Source organism: Dermacentor albipictus, chromosome 1 (genome assembly GCF_038994185.2).
Source record: "Dermacentor albipictus isolate Rhodes 1998 colony chromosome 1, USDA_Dalb.pri_finalv2, whole genome shotgun sequence".
NCBI lineage: Eukaryota > Metazoa > Arthropoda > Arachnida > Ixodida > Ixodidae > Dermacentor > Dermacentor albipictus.
Genome location: NC_091821.1, coordinates 179,652,621 through 179,670,799, shown reverse-complemented (window position 1 = coordinate 179,670,799; position 18,179 = coordinate 179,652,621). Strand labels below are relative to the sequence as shown.

At 42.5% G+C, this 18,179-nt stretch overlaps 1 protein-coding gene across 1 annotated transcript in view; it reads left to right on the top strand.

Moving 5' to 3' along the window:
- Positions 1-17,166, top strand: part of Hr39 (Nuclear hormone receptor FTZ-F1 beta) — a 135,722-nt gene extending 118,556 nt beyond the window's left edge. The window contains exons 11-12 of the mRNA XM_070530115.1: positions 3,734-3,986; positions 8,667-17,166. Of these exons, the coding sequence (XP_070386216.1) occupies positions 3,734-3,986; positions 8,667-8,956 (543 nt within the window). The 3' untranslated portion in view covers positions 8,957-17,166. The remainder of the gene's footprint in view (positions 1-3,733; positions 3,987-8,666) is intronic.
- Positions 17,167-18,179: the final 1,013 nt, after the last annotated feature.

The window sequence follows — 18,179 nt, the reverse complement described above, 5'->3', positions numbered from 1 at the left end:
GGGCGGTTCTACTCCAGTGACTGCTGCTTACGGCACGGCCGCGTGGGCGCCATATCTTGAAAGCGATCTGCAATGTGGACATAGTGCACACCTGCGCAGAAGCCATATCTATAAGGCAATCTGTGATATGGACAAAGTGCGCCTAGTGCCGGTAGCTTCGTATGCGCTCTGCTTTCAACATTTAGTTCTCATTGAAGAAAGACAGCACTAAGATCAATTCGCTCGCTGCTGCTACCGCGCTTCCTTACTCCAATGTTCTGACAGCAACTTTCCGCATTTTCGCTAAAGAACAACATAGCCTATAAATGAGCACTTAATTTATGCAAGAACAGTTTTGTCTAATAATGTTTTATAGCATGCACAAACTGTAAGTATGATGGAGTTAAAGAAAAGCAAGAATCTGAAATAAATTGACAGCCTGTAATATGTTATCTGGATCACAGTTGCCATTGTTTAATTAAGTGGTTCGGCCGCTCATATTTATTCGTCTCGTGGTGGAACAACACGACACATATGCACAGATATGTATGTTTTGCTACGTTTTGACATTATTTCATATCAGCGATGCACCTTTTCCGCAATATTTGACACTAACAATGATCTGCGTCTGTAGATGTCAATGTAAACAAGTGCGCCGCTTTGATAAATCCAGCATGGAAGGCTGCACTCGAAGACGTCTCAAATATGCAAAATGTCAAAATAATAATGAACTGTCGTACAGTAGCTACCTGGGCGAGTCGGTACTTCTACATTATTATTACTTACAGTGCTCATGTTTCGTCTCGCTTCTCCATCAGTGTTTTTAGTGTGTGCTGTAAGTAATAATAATGTCAAAATAATGTTTAAAAAGAATACAAAACACGAGCTCCAAGTGCAGAAATCAGCGACAACAAACTCCAAGGCAGCCGTGTCGGCAAAGGGAGCTCGGCGTGCCTTTATCGGCCACACTGTTTACACAACAGCACACTCAGGCCTGCTTATCCGGTAGTCACTGAATGCTTCATGGCTTCCAGGAATGACATTCTGCCCTGGAGAAGCCATTAATAACGATTCGCGATCCAGGAAACGCACAACTGACACGCACTCAACATGGGCGCAGGTTCACAAATCAACCGGCGAAAGGCCCAGCACCCTTCTAAAACGTTTCCAGTGGTGTGCGGCAGAGGGCAGCATAGGAAAATGAAAAGGGCGGAATATTACACAGCTACAAGCAAGGTATTGCAACCATGGGAATGACGCATCAACATGCCGAGCCCATGGCACACCAACAGCCGCCTCGCGGAAGCTGTTCTATATACAGTCTAACCTCGATATAAAAGCGCAGTGAAAAGCGCAGTGATCGCGAAATAGTTCTATATAGCCAGAATTCAATATATAAAATCTCGTAAAATATGTCTGCAAATCAATCAATGAACCAAGGGTGCGATCAGAAATAATTGTTCGGAGCGCGCAGTCAATTTCCCTGCACGCAACTAACGTAGGCTGCGCCTGTTTCGTCAGCCGCACGAAGTCGGTGCGGTCTAGGCAAATGGCATGCAGCACAACTCAATGCGTGCTCCGAACAACGATCCCCGATCGCACCCCAATCGTGACACAGTAAATACTCGCTTGAAGCTTCACACAAAGTATTTATTTATTTGGCTGAAAGTACTGCAGCAGTGTAGCCTGCTTCTTATTGGCAGCTGCATGTTTAAACACGGGAGTCCTCAACATAGTCTAAAAGATCCACAAGCGATAGGCTGGTGGTGTAGAAGGGCCAAAGCAGCTACAGCCTCAGTTAAGTCAGGAGCAGGGCAACATCAGCGCTTGTGGGATCAACCTCGGCAGCGTCTTCATTTAGCTGCTACTGCTGCGATCTCCACGTCAGTCAGTCGAAGCATTTTGAAACACAGTAACGAAGTATTAAGGGGCGCCTGCCAAGGCATTTATGAGTGAGCCTAGTGAGCGCGCATTGTCACATGTCTTTGTGGATGCAAACCGCCAGTTCTCACGAGGCGCGGCAGGTGCAGAGCGCGGCACTGAGGAGTAGTCAGTGTGCAAATGCAATGCGTCGTTAATGTCGAACTAGCCAAGCCGCCTTGTGTGTACGCCGCTTCATTTAAATGGCACCCTCGGCGCGATCAAGCAGTCGGGAATGCCCGTCGCGCCATCGCTATCTTTGAGGGTGTTGCGGGAAAGCTCACCACCTGTCAACAGGGCGCACGTGGTTTAAGGTGGCAGAGCTCGATATATCCATCCAACCTTGTTTGGAATAAAAGAATAAAAAATGCATGTGATTTTGCAGGTGATATAGAAAGTGTTCGATGTGCGCAATAATTTGGTATATCCATGTTCGATATATCGAGGTTTGACTGTTTAGCAGTGACGACGTGGTCTTCAATATTTGACCGCATGCCACTCAATTGCAGAGGGCATGGAAGGCCATCAACAAGTTGAGCCGGCTTGGCAGCCATGGCTTGTCGACTTCCACTAATGCCTTGGTGCTATTGGCAGCACCCTATAATGTCATGGGAGAGTGAAACGTGGCAGCTGGAGCCACGAAAATTCTAGTTGAGGGTAACGCTAACTCTGCTTTCGTTTTGAAATTTCTCTGACTGATCATTGGGTTTGCGTTTGTTGATTATCATACTTCCCTTCGCTCTTTGTTCTTTGAGATGCTGCGAATAGATCTAGAGAAAATATGGTGGCCTGAAAAACGTGTTGCTGGGCCCCTTTCATCCTTTCAATGTCGTGTTTTTTCGGAGGTGATGTGCCCCAGTGTCTTTCTTTATTCTCCCTCCCCCCTTTCCCGGGTATTATAAAATGAACACAAAATATGCAGAAGGGCAAAAAATGATGCGGATAATTGCAAGTGGGCACTCTTAGTATGGTGCTCACATTCATATCTTTGTTTTATATCTCCTAACTAGTTTTCTTCTGACATGCACACTTTCGCAATAGTGCTGCCATGTCAGGGTTTAAAAAAAAAGGAAGAAACTATAAACATGCAACAGATGGCAGAAACATGCAAGAGTGGTGGCCTCGCCCTGTGGCTTAAATATTTTAACAGAGAATTGCTGCAGTAGCGGTGCACAAAGTCCAGGTGCTACCCCTCCCAACTGCTGAGCACGTGCTGTGCGGTGAAACCACGCGAACAATGGGGTACCTTCTGCAATGCACTGTCAAAACCACAGAATGTGTGAACCAAGAGAGATGAGAAAATATGCTATATACAACAGATGGTGGAAGTGTCTAGGAGCTTGCCAACTTCATTTACTGTGCACACCTGAGTGGAGAGAGTGAATATACGAGTACGTCAGTGACATGATGGGACAGAAATACTGAAACACACCGGCACCTCAGTGAGATTGAAAGGGTTCATAATCATTACCTTGGGAGCTCCTATCTGAATTCTCAGGAACAGAAAAACGTTTTCTTACCCCAGCATCCGCTGAACTGAGTTTGATGAGGTGTTTGTGCACTTAAAAGGGAACAAATTATCTTTGCATTTATGTCATTTTGTCTTTAATCCACTATATCCAATAATCTGTGACAGTCATCATAGAAATATATGGTGGTATATGGCAGCAGTCTATTCATGGCTTTGATGTAAAAAACTGGGTATTTCTTTATGTTGCCATTATCATTGGTGCAGTATACAGGTCTATGTGACAACTTGCATCTGTGGTTGCTGAAAGGCAGGGTTGAAAGCCATTTGTGGATGAAAGCATGGGCAACTTTCTTCTTGTGGCAGGTGGATGACCAAATAGCTTTGCTGATCAACTCCTGGTGTGAGCTGCTTCTGCTGAGTTGCTGCTACCGGTCAACTGGCACACCTAATGAGATCAGAGTGTCCATGGGCAAGTCGGTGACCCTAGGCCAGGCGCGGCACCTAGGCATGGGTCCTGTCATCGAGCGAATGCTGGGCCTCACGGACCTCCTGCGGCGCCTCCAGGTTGACCAGCGCGAGTTTGTCTGCCTCAAGGTCATCATCCTGCTAACCTCAGGTGACTTGTCTCACTTTTTGCACTTGTCAAAATGAAACTGACTGGTGAATGAAGGTATGATAGAGCTTGATTACAGTGTAACTGGTGTGTGAATGTAATGCTGGACACACACTGAAAGAAAGTATGAAATTTTAATGTATGCTACAACTAGAGCTGTGCAAATATTGAATAGTATGTTTCGAATCAAATATCCAATCAAGAAAAAAAAAAGTTGAATATCAAATATACGAAAATTCAACAGAAAGTTGATGGCTTTCAAATTTTGCGTAAGAAAACACACTACTGCATATGCAGCACTCGTGTAAGTCGACTCACATAAGAATTTTGCAAGCTATCAGTAGCCTAGGTACCTAGGAATCGAGATGTACAGCCTGGTCTACTCATATTAAAGGGACCACTAAATTATATGCCAGCAATGGTTACAGCTCAGCTAATATATGATGGTCTGGGTTTTGTTTCCCTTTTTTTTTTACCTGTGGAATGTCTGTTGAATAGAATCGAGTGCTTCTTTTTCCTTTGAAACTGAAGAAATGGTCCAGTTATGTCGTCCTGAAAACAAGTCAGATTTTTAGTTTGGTAGTTGACCATACTGGATATCATGGCGATCTTCTCTTGCTGAGAAAGTGTTGCTTTCCAGTTTTCTCCAGTAAACTGACTGATTTTCCCATCTTTACAGTGTATGTATACATTAAAAGGTAGAAATTGCTCCACGAAGCTACAAAAGAAACTCGTATGGGTTTCTCGGAAAGAAAGCCTCGCAGTTGAAGAAAAATTTGTCCTGGTCCGGGATTTTTCTTCAACTGTGAGGCTGTCTTTCTTAGAAACCCGTATGGGTTTTTTTGTTGCTTCGTGCTGCAATTTGGGTGAACGCCAATTTCTCCCTTTCATGTACGTTTCTCCACCTTGCGGGCTTCCTTACGCAGAACTGATTTGCTACGTATACATTACATGACATTAAGGTTGCAAACTGTGCAGTGCATAAGCAAACATTGCATAGCAGTCCACGTTGTATCAGATCATAATAGGGACAATTGGAAGTTAATTGACCATTGCATGAAAGCTTTGCCTCCTGTCGATTCAAACAAGTGCGTTGGATCTGCATCATATGTTTTGCCGATACTGCTGGCTATCTTGGCCATTACTGGGCGGCCACATTTTGTACATTTCAACACAGAGTTGAATAAATGACTGTGGTGCAATATATCAAAATATGCTTACATCACTGCAAGTGTACACAATCAGATTGTGATACGAACACATGCACTTAATATATTATTAAGGGAAAATCAGACATCCACCCGTTCATAGCAATTGCTACAAAGGAAACCCATACGGGTTCCTTGAAAGAAAAGCCTCGCTGTTGAAGAAAAATTCATCCTAGTCCGGGACTCGAACCCGGGAGCACTGCATTTCCGGGGCAGCTGCTCTACCATCAGAGCTAATCAGGCAGCTAGCAGATAGCAGGGCCAAGTCGAATTTGTCAACAACTCGAAGCAAAGGCAAGAGTTTGACGTAATAGGTATGCAGAAACCCGCAAGGGGGAGAGTAGTAAATTATTGAGGGAAAAGCAGACATCCATCTCTTCATAGCAATTGCTACAAAGGCTGCCCCGTAAAGGCGGTGGTCCCGGATATGAGTCCCGGACCAGGACGAATTTTTTATTGAACTGTGAGGCTTTTCTTACAAGGAACCCGTACGGGTTTCCTTTTTAGCAATTGCTATGAACAGGTGGATGTGTGATCTTCCCTTAATAATTTACTACTCTCCACCTTGCAGGTTTCTGCATAACTATTACGTCAAACTCATGCACATAATAAGGTGCACACAATTGCTAAATACCGTATTTACTCGCATAATGATCGCACTTTTTTGTCCGAAAAAATTGACACAAAATTAGGAGTGCGATCATTACGCGAGTTAAGTTTCCCGCGAAAAGAAAAAAAAATTTTTCGTCCCACTTTTGCTGCGGGACAACAAAACAAAAAAGGCGGCCGGCAGAGCAAGCCGAATGCGATTTCTTTTTCTTCTCGTGAGTACATTATGTGCATTGAAACAGTTTCTTCCGTATGAGTAATGAATAATATCGTTAATATCGGCAAATTTGCGGCAATAACGTAGCCATGTCCACTTGAGGGTACAGAAACAGATGGGCGCACTTAGCTGCCAGTGACATAGAAACACATGGCCGGCATGCTGCGGAAACTGCGGCATCTGTCTTCACTACTATCCTAATACGGCACATTTCCGCTAAGGGTGGGTGAATATCTTAGCTGTGTTACAAGCGTCTGCATATGAATAGGGTACACTTTTAACGTATCAGTGTAAACATGGCTACTATCGTTGCCGCTCGCAATTTATTGCGTGATCACGAGTGCAGATGAGAAGAATCGAAAGGCGCCTTTTTTGTTGTTGTTGACCACAGCCATTATAAAGCCTACAAGTTATAAAGGCAAGTTTGGCTGCAGCTTTTTTTTAGTCGTGGAAGTGCGGAAAGTGATGAAATGAGGCATCTTTTTAAGAATGTTTGATGCTTGCAGACCGCTTGGTTTGTCTTGAAGAGTCGTTCGCGTAGCATTCGGCAGATGGTAAGCGCGATCAATTTTAGCTAGACTTGGCACACGACATATTACTGCGGCAAGTTCGGGGCACGATCATTAGACGGGAAATTTTAAAAAATTGAATTTTGACGACAAAATTCAGGGGTGCGATCATTATGCAAGTGCGATTATTATGCGAATAAATACGGTACATGTACAGATGGAATCGAACTTAGGCCGAGTTGGTTGCCATCTTTTACAAAAGAAAGCACACGCCTACACTGCAATGAAACCACAGATGGTCATGCCGCTTGCCGGGTCCATGGGCTATTGAAGAAACATGCACGGAACCTAGCGGTTAACGTGAGGTAGCAGCTACGAATGCTGGCACAGACATCAGCCAGCCACTCAAACCCTCTAGACAAGTGTGTTTAGCCTGTACTTGTATTTTACGCACACTTTTATTGTCTCTACAAAATTGGGGAGACAATAATATGGTCTCCCCAAAATTTCACTATGCTTGGATGCTGAAACTTGCAAAGGTCCACTGTTTTATTTCATTGTTGTTCATGAAGAAAGCACATATAAATGCACTTCCTCTCTGAACAATATGTACTAGACTTTAGACATTCAACCAGCTTTTCAACAGCAAGGAAAGGAGTAGTCTCCCTTGTTTTGAGCATTGGGTCAGTGCAGGACCTTTAAGTAGGCAAAATATTTTGCTAATACAATCCATTCTGGAGTACGAGATTACATTGTACCTTATTAAGGCTTTTCTTGCACTTTCTTATTTTGGTCGATTAATCTAGTTTGAAACAGCTCCTATTAGCATGCTGATCTAATACAGGTTAAGTACATGACTAGCTCAACAGATTGGGATGCTTGCTTTAATTTCCAGTGAAGGACCCATAACACATGCTCCACTTGCACAGGTTTTTGGTAATCTGGAGGGTAATCTGGGGTTTTCATCCCCACTTTAAGATAATGTGCTGAAGCAGCTCTCGCTGTAAGGGAGGGGTGGAAGGGGGGCGGGGCATACAAAGCACAAGAGGTGGGAAGTACTGTCATTTTCTAATAACAGATTTACTGTGTATGTGATAAAAGATGATGCAAGTACCTTATAACGCCATATAAGGGCCACACTTTTTAAACCTTGAGGAGGTGTGGCTTTTACATGGGACCGAGCCATATGGTCTAATTTGAAATCGAGTATGAGATCTGCTTTAAATCCTCTTTGATCTTCCACTACCACAAATGCGAACCCTGTTCTTTTGATAATGAATTTATTTATTCATGCATGCATGGCACGCACTTGGCTACTCAACTTCGCTATCGCTGCCACTGCTGCTTATGCTCGGTTCGCCAGCACATTCGTGGATTAAGTCATATTGCGTGCCATGAAGACGCCAGTGTTGCACACCGGTGAACTCTTCCTCTTCATTGTAGACTCCCGGCAGCTGGCAGAGAAGCCAAAAGAGCTGGCTGAGAAAACTAACTGCACAAAGAAAATATGGTTCCAATGACTTGCGCGCTACCACTGAGGAACTCGAAGGAGCTGGAGTACCTCAGAGTTCAAAGCACAGCTCTCACCATATAGTATAGCGGCATGGTAAAGTACACTACATGCAAAAATTCGCTGATGTGCATGCAGTATCAGTGCATAAATAAGATTGCTTCTTGGTTGGATTTTTTTTTTTTGTCCCCTGTTAAATTCAAAGGAATCCTTAAAGAAGGAAACAATGGCCAAAGGCTGGGCTCGCAGCACCCAACTATTCATGCCATGTGCCATGGTTGTGGTGTAGCTTGCAACCACTGTACCAGACAGACATACACATGTCAGTAGTTTGTGATACCAGTGACCCCACCACCAATTTCTTTCAATTAGGAGGCCTGCTTCAAGCCCCAAGTATCACTGCATTTAGTGCACGTTTTGAACTGGTTGTACTAAAAGGTGATGTGATTAATGATTTATTGCACGCTTGAGAAATCGAAGCCTCGTACCATGATTACAGAATTGAAAGCCAAGTAATAAAGCAAGAAAAAAAAAAGACAAATTTTAAGCCACAACCTATTGAAAGTCTTTTTGCCTGTAAACCTTGGCTTTGAATGGTTGCCTGCTGTAGCAGTGATTGTATCCTTGCAGATGCCAGTGGCTTGAAAGAGCCCGAAAAAGTTCGCGCTTGCAAGAAACAAGTGCTGGAGGCCCTGCAGGCGTACACCATATCTCACTACCCATCACAGCCATCCAAATTTGGTGAGCTGCTACTCTGTGTGCCCGAGCTCGAGCGTGCCTGCCAGGTGAGCAAAGAGTCTCTGGCAGCATCGCGGCGCATTGCCTCTTCTGGGGGTGCGTCATCTTCGTCTGCACCTATGGCTGACCCGCAGGCCCCTAGCTTCAACCTTCTCTTTGAACTCTTGCGGGGTGACCACTGAGTGCCACAGCCCACTGGGTGCTCTTCTTTGTGCACCTGTACATAGTGCCCTTTGGTGGATGTGCAGAGACCAAGGAAAGTTAGAGCATGGGACAGGCGGACGGTGTTTTTTACTCCCCCCATGTGATGTGTTGTGCTCTTCTTCCGCGAATATAGGACATTTCCATGGCAGGTGAGGTGATATCTGCCTTCTAGATTTCTTTCATCATTTGATTGTACTGCTGCGAAAGTGGTGTGCCGTGTCCCCGCCTTGCTGCATTTTACTATTTCTTGCTTGTTTTCTCTGACGCTGTCCTGCTATTCTTTGTGCTGGTCGTCTTTCCTAGTCTTCCCCCACTGCTGTGCCCTTCTTTGCTAGCCATTAGCTGCAAATGAAGCCTTGGGAAGCGAGGTGTTTTTAATCTTCCTCTGTGAAGGCTTATCCACTTGGTTTAATCATCAGTTCTCCCATTCGTCCTGTCATCACCGTTCCGTTTTTGCTTATTCTCTGTCACTTCAAAAGGAAGAGATTCTAGGCAAAAACTACTACACGTTGCAACATTACTATACTAGAGAGCCCACATATATATATATATTTTTTTTTTTCTTAGCTTGTTCTTACTTAATTACTTTTTCAGCAGGCTGTTGCACCTTTTTATTTTTTTTATTTTTTAGTTAAAAAGAGCATCCATTTATCTCGCGCGTTGGCTCACAATCGATAGATCTTGGCTTTTATCATTTGAAGTCGAGCTAAATTTCAAAAGTGTGTACCCGGTGGCCACAGTGGACTCGCTTCTATTTACAAATTGTGTTGTTGTGCCTTGTTTACTTTAATGCAGTGTCCCAGATTACCGCTGAATGGCAATGGCAGCTTTCCTTCCTTCCTTTTTAAAGCAAATAGATTGTGCCAGTGAGAGGCAGCGTCGATTCTTTGATCGTTGTAATGCAACAGTTGTTGTTTTCTCAGGATCACTTTAACACTCATACAGATATTCTTTTTTAGTTATTCAAAATCAAGAGGATGAGGACATCATTCCCCATTGTCATTTGATTTTAAGGTCCCAGTTTGCTGGAAGGTTCTCTAGCATTTCCTAGTTAACTGGCTGTGTTAATACAACAGATTTGCATTTTGAGCAGGCTTGAACAAGTGCTGGCCATATTGTCTTATAAAGATAGATTAAATATGTATATGCAAGGCAAACCACCAATAGCTCAGTTTTACACTGGGACCTCTCCTTGTGCATGGTACATTAGTAGTACAGTAGTACATTAGGTTGAATGGATTCTATTCTTACAGAGGCGTATACTTAGTGCATTGATTTTTTCATATGGTAGGAAAAGAACTACTATATATACATTCATGGTACTTCTTCTTCTCCTTTGCTTTAATCCTTGGGAGTGCACATCTCATTGGAAATAGCTGAACCCTTTTTGACATATCCTAGTATAACTCTAGTTTACTGGCACTCAGCAAAAGAAAGTTTTTATATGTTTTATTTCTGCTTACAATTTTATTAAGTTATATCGAATTCTTTTTGAATGGGCTGTCTTTTGCCACTGTCAAAATAGTGCTGCAGCATTGTTGCTTCTTCACTGATTTAGTTCTCATAATGCAAAGTGCATGGTGAACCAGGCTTTTATATCTTTGCCATTGCTTGCCATATAAAGAATAGTCGACTCAGACAGTGTTGCATTGTATGCACAGAAAAGTGAGAAAGGCACTTATGCAAGAGCTTCTGCTTGTGGGTGTCTCTACATGCTTGCATTTTTTTTTTTTTTCGTTATAGAAAATGCTCATGTATAGGATGCCGTACATCATCAGCTTGTGCCAAAACAAACCCTGCATTCATATCCCTGCTTGTCTTTTAAGGTTGCACTATTATTACTCATTTCCAACAAAACTTATCCTCTCTTGTCGATATTTCTTCAATAATTGCTCACGGCTGTTCTTGCTCTGTTCTGAACTTTGCGTGCTGCCATGATTGAGGCTTGCCACTCTTGTATGAAGGCATGTGCACGAGCTTGAGCATTGCTTACACGACCCATTGGCTAAGCAATATTTGCAGTAGGCAAAGAATGCTCCTGCACATTTGAATTGAATTCAAATGTACCTGCAGGATTCGCTTCTGCTGCTTTACTCATTTCTTTTACCACTTTCCTTCCTTCTTGTTTGCATTGCACAAGAAGCAAGGAGGCTTTTATGTGAATTTACACCCATGATTTGAAGGTAGCAGAAAGTGGGAGTTCTAGGCACAGCTGTTTCGGTCAGCTCTTTCGTCCACTTTCCCCATGCTTGAACAGTCTTTTAGGGCAAGATTTCCAGCTTGTCGTACTTCCAGTTGCATCATCGCTTTAAAACTGCGTCTGTTGTTTAATAGTACTCCTGCCTTTTCTGTCATGTTTATGCCTCAGTGTCCATTGGTCGTGTATGTGCTACATTTTCTAACCCTTTTGGCCTGAAACTTTGCTCCTTCAGTGTCCTCTGTGCCTGTAAAAGCGGTCTCGCACAGCCGCAAGCCAAAACTCCTGCTGTATTTATTGTACATAGAAATGTCTGTAGAGAGGAGTCAGAAGTTAGTCAAGTGCTGCTGCTACTTGACTCTTAGTGTTTAAAGGTTCTTTTTTTATGTTAGTTTTGACTGCATTTTTATTAAGCCTCGTGTTTAGCTGTACAGCAAAGGTGAGGAGGAGTGTAAATTTTTTTCTTTTCGAGAACAACACTCAATCTATGCAGACACTAAAACACAATTTCATTATCTGGCATCATCTATCATCCATGTTTTTAAGAGCTATTGTCTCTCACTCCCGTTTTCTTATTCCTTTCTTATGGTCCCACGTCACAGGAATCATCTAAACACTCATTACTGCATAATGTGCTGTCCTTGTGTTGTTGTCAGGGACCAAAGTGACTGTGAACCAGTTCTTTTGCAATTTCTAATGATACTTCTCGATGCCGCAAGCAACGTCCTTGTCCATGTGGGTTCAGAGTGTTTGTAGCTTAAAGAAAATGTGCCTCTGTCTTTTTTCTTGCCGAGTCTAAAGAAAACAGCACATTTACAGCAGTTCCAGACACTCGCTCCATTTTCTGCTGAGGAAGAGAGTATCATTCGAGGATTGTCTTCAACAAGAATATTTTGTGCAGGTTTTAAATAGTAAAATTTGGCACTTTAACTTGTTTCTTCTTGGCTGTTGTGAGGCATTCTTGATGATGCATGGTGTGGTTTCTCGCGCAGGTGCTTCTCTAGAGTGTAGTCTCATAGTGTTGCTCTCCAAAGAAGCATCTCTGTGTAGACCATTGCCATTTGATCTTAGCTTTTTACATTATTTTAGACATTGCTTTTGCAACTTTGAATACCAGAAAGGCACACACTGAACAGAATTTGTAGAAATGCATGTAATAGTTCAAATGTAGTGTAATCACACTGGCCACAAAAGAGCTGAGCTATCATGATGCAGAGCATAGAGAAGTCATAGTAAGACCTTATACATTATTCTGCCTTTGGTGCCTCTAGAGCAAGAGTGTTACCACTTTTACATTCCCATTATGTGTAGTTTCATTTAAAATGGAATTGTGCAGCTTTTACACAGGAAATATGGTTTTAGCCTTATGCCAAATGACATACGTAGAACTCCCAATAATGTTGGAACACAGCCACTGCATTGATATATTTACGTGGTGACCCCCTTTATTTCTGTGCTTTGGGAGAAGGGCACAACATTTAACCTGTGAAAAAAAAAAAAGGAAAGTATGCATTATTCACAGTGCCTCTCAGCCAAAACTTTGTAAATGATTCTGCTGTGAGTCACATTTGTCAGACTTTAGCTTACAGTGCAGTCACTCTTGTAATTTGAAATGTTGCGTGTTTACAAGGAAGACTATTTTGTGCGTGTGCTTGTACTTTAGTGCTTTGTTAAAACAAAACCTTACCGGTGAACTGTGCCAGTGGTGATATAGCTTCCAAGAAGTCCTCTTGAGTGAGTTGCTGACTGTGGATTGCCTCATGTGCTGCCAGACTAAATGCCGTCTTGGGGTGTAATTATTGTTTGTGCATGTTTGCTTGAATGTCATCTTGTGTTTCCATCACCATGTTTTCTACAAGGGCAGCTCGGCTTGTGATCTTTTCAATTGCAAATATGTGTTACATGTCAGTCTCACTGGTACTATACTGCCTTGATGACCTTGGTTGTGGAGTAGCTTGATCAAACATTTTTCTTACAGTGTCTCTCAGCTGTTCTGTGTGTATTTCCTAAAGTGGGATTGACTTAAAAATGAAGAAAAAGCGGCCAGGAGCAATACTGCCCATTGGTTGAGCTGTCTCCTGTGTTTTGCTGTTTCTTAGGACGCAGCTTTTATAGAAGTCATGGTGTAAATTTGTGTTATTAAGGCAGTTTGCAGAAATTGTGTTTGTTACAAACAACAGAATGTGTTTAACTGCAAGCTGACAACTAAAAGTTAAGTATTTTGCACCTGTTTGCTTATCTGGGGCCTTGATTCACCGGCACCTGCCAACCAAATGTCAAGTGTGGTGCTTACGAAGTTATGCGTTGCACCTTTGCCACCTTGCCTTGACAGTTCTGCACAGAGACGTGAGGTGACTGCCGTAGTAGCAGTCCTACACACATTAAGTGCTCATGATAAGGTAGGTTACACTGCAAAAAAGAAAAGATGTAACGTTGCTGTTATTGCTTTTGTGCAAAATGAAATGTGGTGTTCCTTTTTAACTGCTTAACTGTACAAATTGCCTCTTATCTAAGTAAAACCTCATTAATACATACCCACTTAAAACACACTAATGCTTAAGATGTGCAACAAATTCTGGATCCACTCTCCTCCATAGAGCCTAGCATGTAGGCTGATCACTTAATCCATAGTAGCTTGTCATATGCCTACAATCACTTTTTGTCACATAGAGGCTAATTTCACTGCCTAGATTCACGTGGCTGACGCCATGCTATGCCACGCAGTATTTTTCTCCTTTTTGAAAAGTGCAGAGACCAGTCTTCCAATGGTTCTGGCTTTAGCAAGGTGATGCATATACAGATAAGCATTGGAAATGCTCGGAGGCATGGTGGCAGCCTCACCAAAATATATCCACAGACGAGTGCACATTTATGATCTATCGTGATAAAAATCTTCACTTATCTGCTTGGCAGCGCATGTGGCATAGTGTATAGTGCCATTGGAAGTGTACTGCATGCTTGTAATAGATGATAACACAAACGCACTGCTGTTCTCTGCCTTGTTGGCATGACAGAGTACATGCCAAACTCTTGCACTGTGTGCTGATCCAGGAATGATGCGGGCCAGAAGACAGTTCACTGCACAGATACTCACATGAAACACAGCTGCAGTGTTCTGGCAAACACATGCGTGCAGCACTCTTCCTGGCAGGATGGCTTGCACTTTGTAGGCAATGCACTGCACACAAATTGCACAGGATGATTGGCACAACTAGGCATTGGGTACCATGCTTCAAAGAAACTGCACCAGTTCACACTGGATAGAATGTTGTACAAACACGTGCGTGCATACATTGGGGAAAGCTCAACAAGCCGATACACCGTCCACTCTGCCTCTTTGCTTCCTACTGTAGTTTCAGTGCTACTTCATATTGCATGTCCTCTACCATGCCATTGTGCAAAATAGCCAGAATTCCTTTGCACCAGTTTGGAAAAAAAGAAAAGGTGGCTAGATAGAAACTTCATAGTGTGTATTTTGGGCAACATATACTGTTGTCACATTTCTTTCTTTGTTGGCAGCAGCACATGTAAAGAGGCGCAAATTTACACTTGCTGTTTAGTGCATACTACGATTTAATGCGTAGTTGTTCCACATTCTTGCTAGGTACGTATTAATGAGGTTCTACTGGCAGGACACAAATCTGGACATTGAAATGATAAGGTCACTACACTAACAGCTCTAATTAAACATATTTTGGGCACCTATAAAGACACCTTATATAATTCATTCTGCTATTACTATTATTAGTAATAGTGGTAGTAGTGATTAATGCTTGCTACTACATCCTACACACTTCATAATCTTATGATAAAGCGTTGGAAGGCCTCATGAGGTCGTGCTCTTATTGAATTAGGAGCGTTCTGTGTTATTAAACGTGTTTACTAATTTGTCTTGCATAAGAATACAGGCAGCCATGTCTGCTCTGCAGTTTCACTTTCGGCTCTGTGCAAAGTTACTGGAGAAGGCTTGGTGCAGGTGCAAGACAATGCCTTATTTGCCACAATGTGGAGCTTTGAAGAAACCATACTGGCCTAAGTAACAGTATTACAATTGTGGTAGCCAAACTTGTTTGGCCCCATTGCAATCGAGCATAGGTAGGTGGAACACAACTACAGGAAAGTGCAACATATTTTTTTTAAATGTGCATGAAATGAGACCAGTGACAAAATAGCAATGACCCGGTGGAATTTTTGCTTTTTCTGAATATCTTTTATTGCTCTTACTGCTTCTAAGCCTTTCAAGGGTGCATCATATATAGTCTTAAAAGCCCTGATTTGCAAAGAGACTTGTTACTGTGATGCAGGGAATGCAAATTGTGAATTGGTCTGAAGAACCAATTATTCTTTTGTTTTTAGGCATCTTTTGCTAAAATTGTTTTTGTTGATTTTTTGTTTGTTTAGATTTCTTTTTAATAAGTAGAGCTGCTGCCTTCAATGTCAGTGAGCCTTTGCTTTCATGATAACAAATGTTATTGGATTTTATGTAAAGGCATTGGCTATAAGGCACTGGCTGAACACAAACATTTATTAGATTGAGCAGCCATCACATTCATATTCGAGCAGATGCCACAGTGACATGCTACAGTACGGTGCTAGGGAATCGTGTGAAACGTGGTGCCACGTATGTGTTATTATTCCTCTCCCTCCCCAGTCTTTTTCATTGTTTTTTTATCTATGTAAGTGCTGCGTGTTCATTCCGAAGATGTTTAATGAAGTGCGCGGTTGACCCATTTATTGTGATATGCCCTTAGGTTATATTATTTCTTTGTTCAATGGGGTGTAATTGCTGGCTGTTTACTTTTCTAACTTATTGCCTCTCTATATGTCTGATGTTAAATTTGTGCAGAGTCTTTTTCTGGCCCAGTGTGCATCTAGAAAGAAACGAACACAATCCCATTGTTGTCACTTGGAACTGTGAATCTCAGTGGCTGTTACTTTTTTTAATAACTCTTATTATTGTCACCTTCTTTGCATAAGAAGCACATGTGCTGACACTTTTGAAGTGTAAAGTGTAAGCTGTTTGAATAATGCAAGAAAAATGCACTGGCATTGATATGCTCTAATGAGGATATGCAGAAAGTCGCACCATTTTTTCTAACTTTCTACTATGGCAGCAGTATTTCAACAATGCCCATTACTGGCTACACAGTTATTCTCTCCCCCCCTCTCCCTCAGAACTTCATTGGACATGTGCAAGTTTGCATATTGTGCATGTGTAGAAAGCAGATCTTGATACGGGAGCACGGTTTCATCAAGGTCCTAATAGGAGTAATGCGATGGCCTTTGTGCTGGTGCACTAAATATTTTTAGATGCCAATGAATTCCTATTTAGCTATGCACTTTTGTACCCAATGTAACCTTGTCTTCTTTGGGACATTTTACAGGTGCAGTTGCCGAGTTTTGCTTGGCGCAGTATATCCGATAAAAAGAAAAGATTTTGAAAATTGCTGCATTCAAAATGGAGCATTTCCAATATATTTTTGTGTGCACTTTCAGGGTGCCCTGGAACGATGCGTACAGACAGTGCATTTCATTTTGATGAGGCACCTTTTTGCATATCCTCTGTCCTTCATCTGCCTCTTCTTTTTTGCCAAGTTTGCAAATCTTTGTGTGTGGTTGTGGTGCACTATGCAGCTTATTCCCCCATTCTTCCTTCTGTGCACAAGTGCATGTAAATGAGGAGTGCGTATCAGAAATCAAAAATCTTCTCGAACACATCTCTGTATCCCGTCCTGCCATTCTTGACCAGCTCTGTTGTTTTCTTCATATCATTGAAACATCCCTTCGTCTTTTTAATCTGTATATATGAATGACACACTGCTGAACCTGTGTTTTTATGACCATGGTAACAGCGTGGGGAGAGAGAGAGAGGGAAAAAAATGAAGCAAAAGAATTTAGAAACTGTGTGCCTTTGGCACACTTATTTTCTGGACTTTTTTATAGTTTGTATACTGTGGGGCCTAACCCAATTCAATAAAGATTTGCTTTGCAGAGGCTTGTTTCCTTTCTTTTTCCAGCGCACCAGGGCTGCTGTTCACATAATTAAGCACTGTCTGCTAGCCTCTCTCACTGCTTTCAAGTGGCAGCTTTTCATGTGTGGTGAAATGGTGATGTCAGAATTATATGAATGCAGTGTGCCATCAAAGCTTACAGGCAAAAACTGATGGCTTAAATTGCAGGCATGCTGTTGCAGTTATGACAATGAACGGAAAATAGGAGTTTCCTAAAAGAAATCATACTCTTAGGTAACTGCATGATGTGACATGGCAGTGGTACATGGCACTTGACTGGTCATACAGTCACACTGTTGAAACTTGCATTGAGGAGGATCACCAACTTGTAGTGCCATGAAGCACAATGAAAATGTCATGCCAACAAAGCTCTTGTAAAGTCTAAGCTCTAGTGAAGTCTGGGCAGATTTAAGGGGCCCCTCACCATGTCTCGCCATTTGGAACTGACAAGTGTAGTGCATACAATGCATGCTAACGATCATGCTTGTGAAGTATTACACGACTGCATACTGTGAAAAGAGCTGAAATCTCAAACCAAATGCCCTGTGCCCTTCTCCTCGCGGGTGCCGCACTCCAGTTAGGAGAGTCGACGGAAATTGCGCAAGCACACCTACATAGTGAGCCGTGCTGCGACTTTACTCACGGTGGCACGTGACTGAAAATTATTCAAAGCAACAGCAATTATTTCGAGTAACGCTTGCCCGGTTTCGTCTGCTCTCGTGAACGTCAAGCAGCTTTCAGACACTAGCTATTCATCATGTGGGCAAAAAAATGAAAAAAAAATCTTGGGAAAGCCCTCTACAGAGATGGGAAGTGGTAAGGGCGGCCCGAAAGCCCGTCTCATGATCATAAGCCGGCAAATCTATCTGCGGCATGTACACTTAACGATATTCTTGCGCCTTATTCAAGGCAACTTATTTAGCTGCATGCAACCAGCAACACCAGTGTGCCCATGTGAAAGTGCAAAGTGAACATTACATTTCAACTCGATCA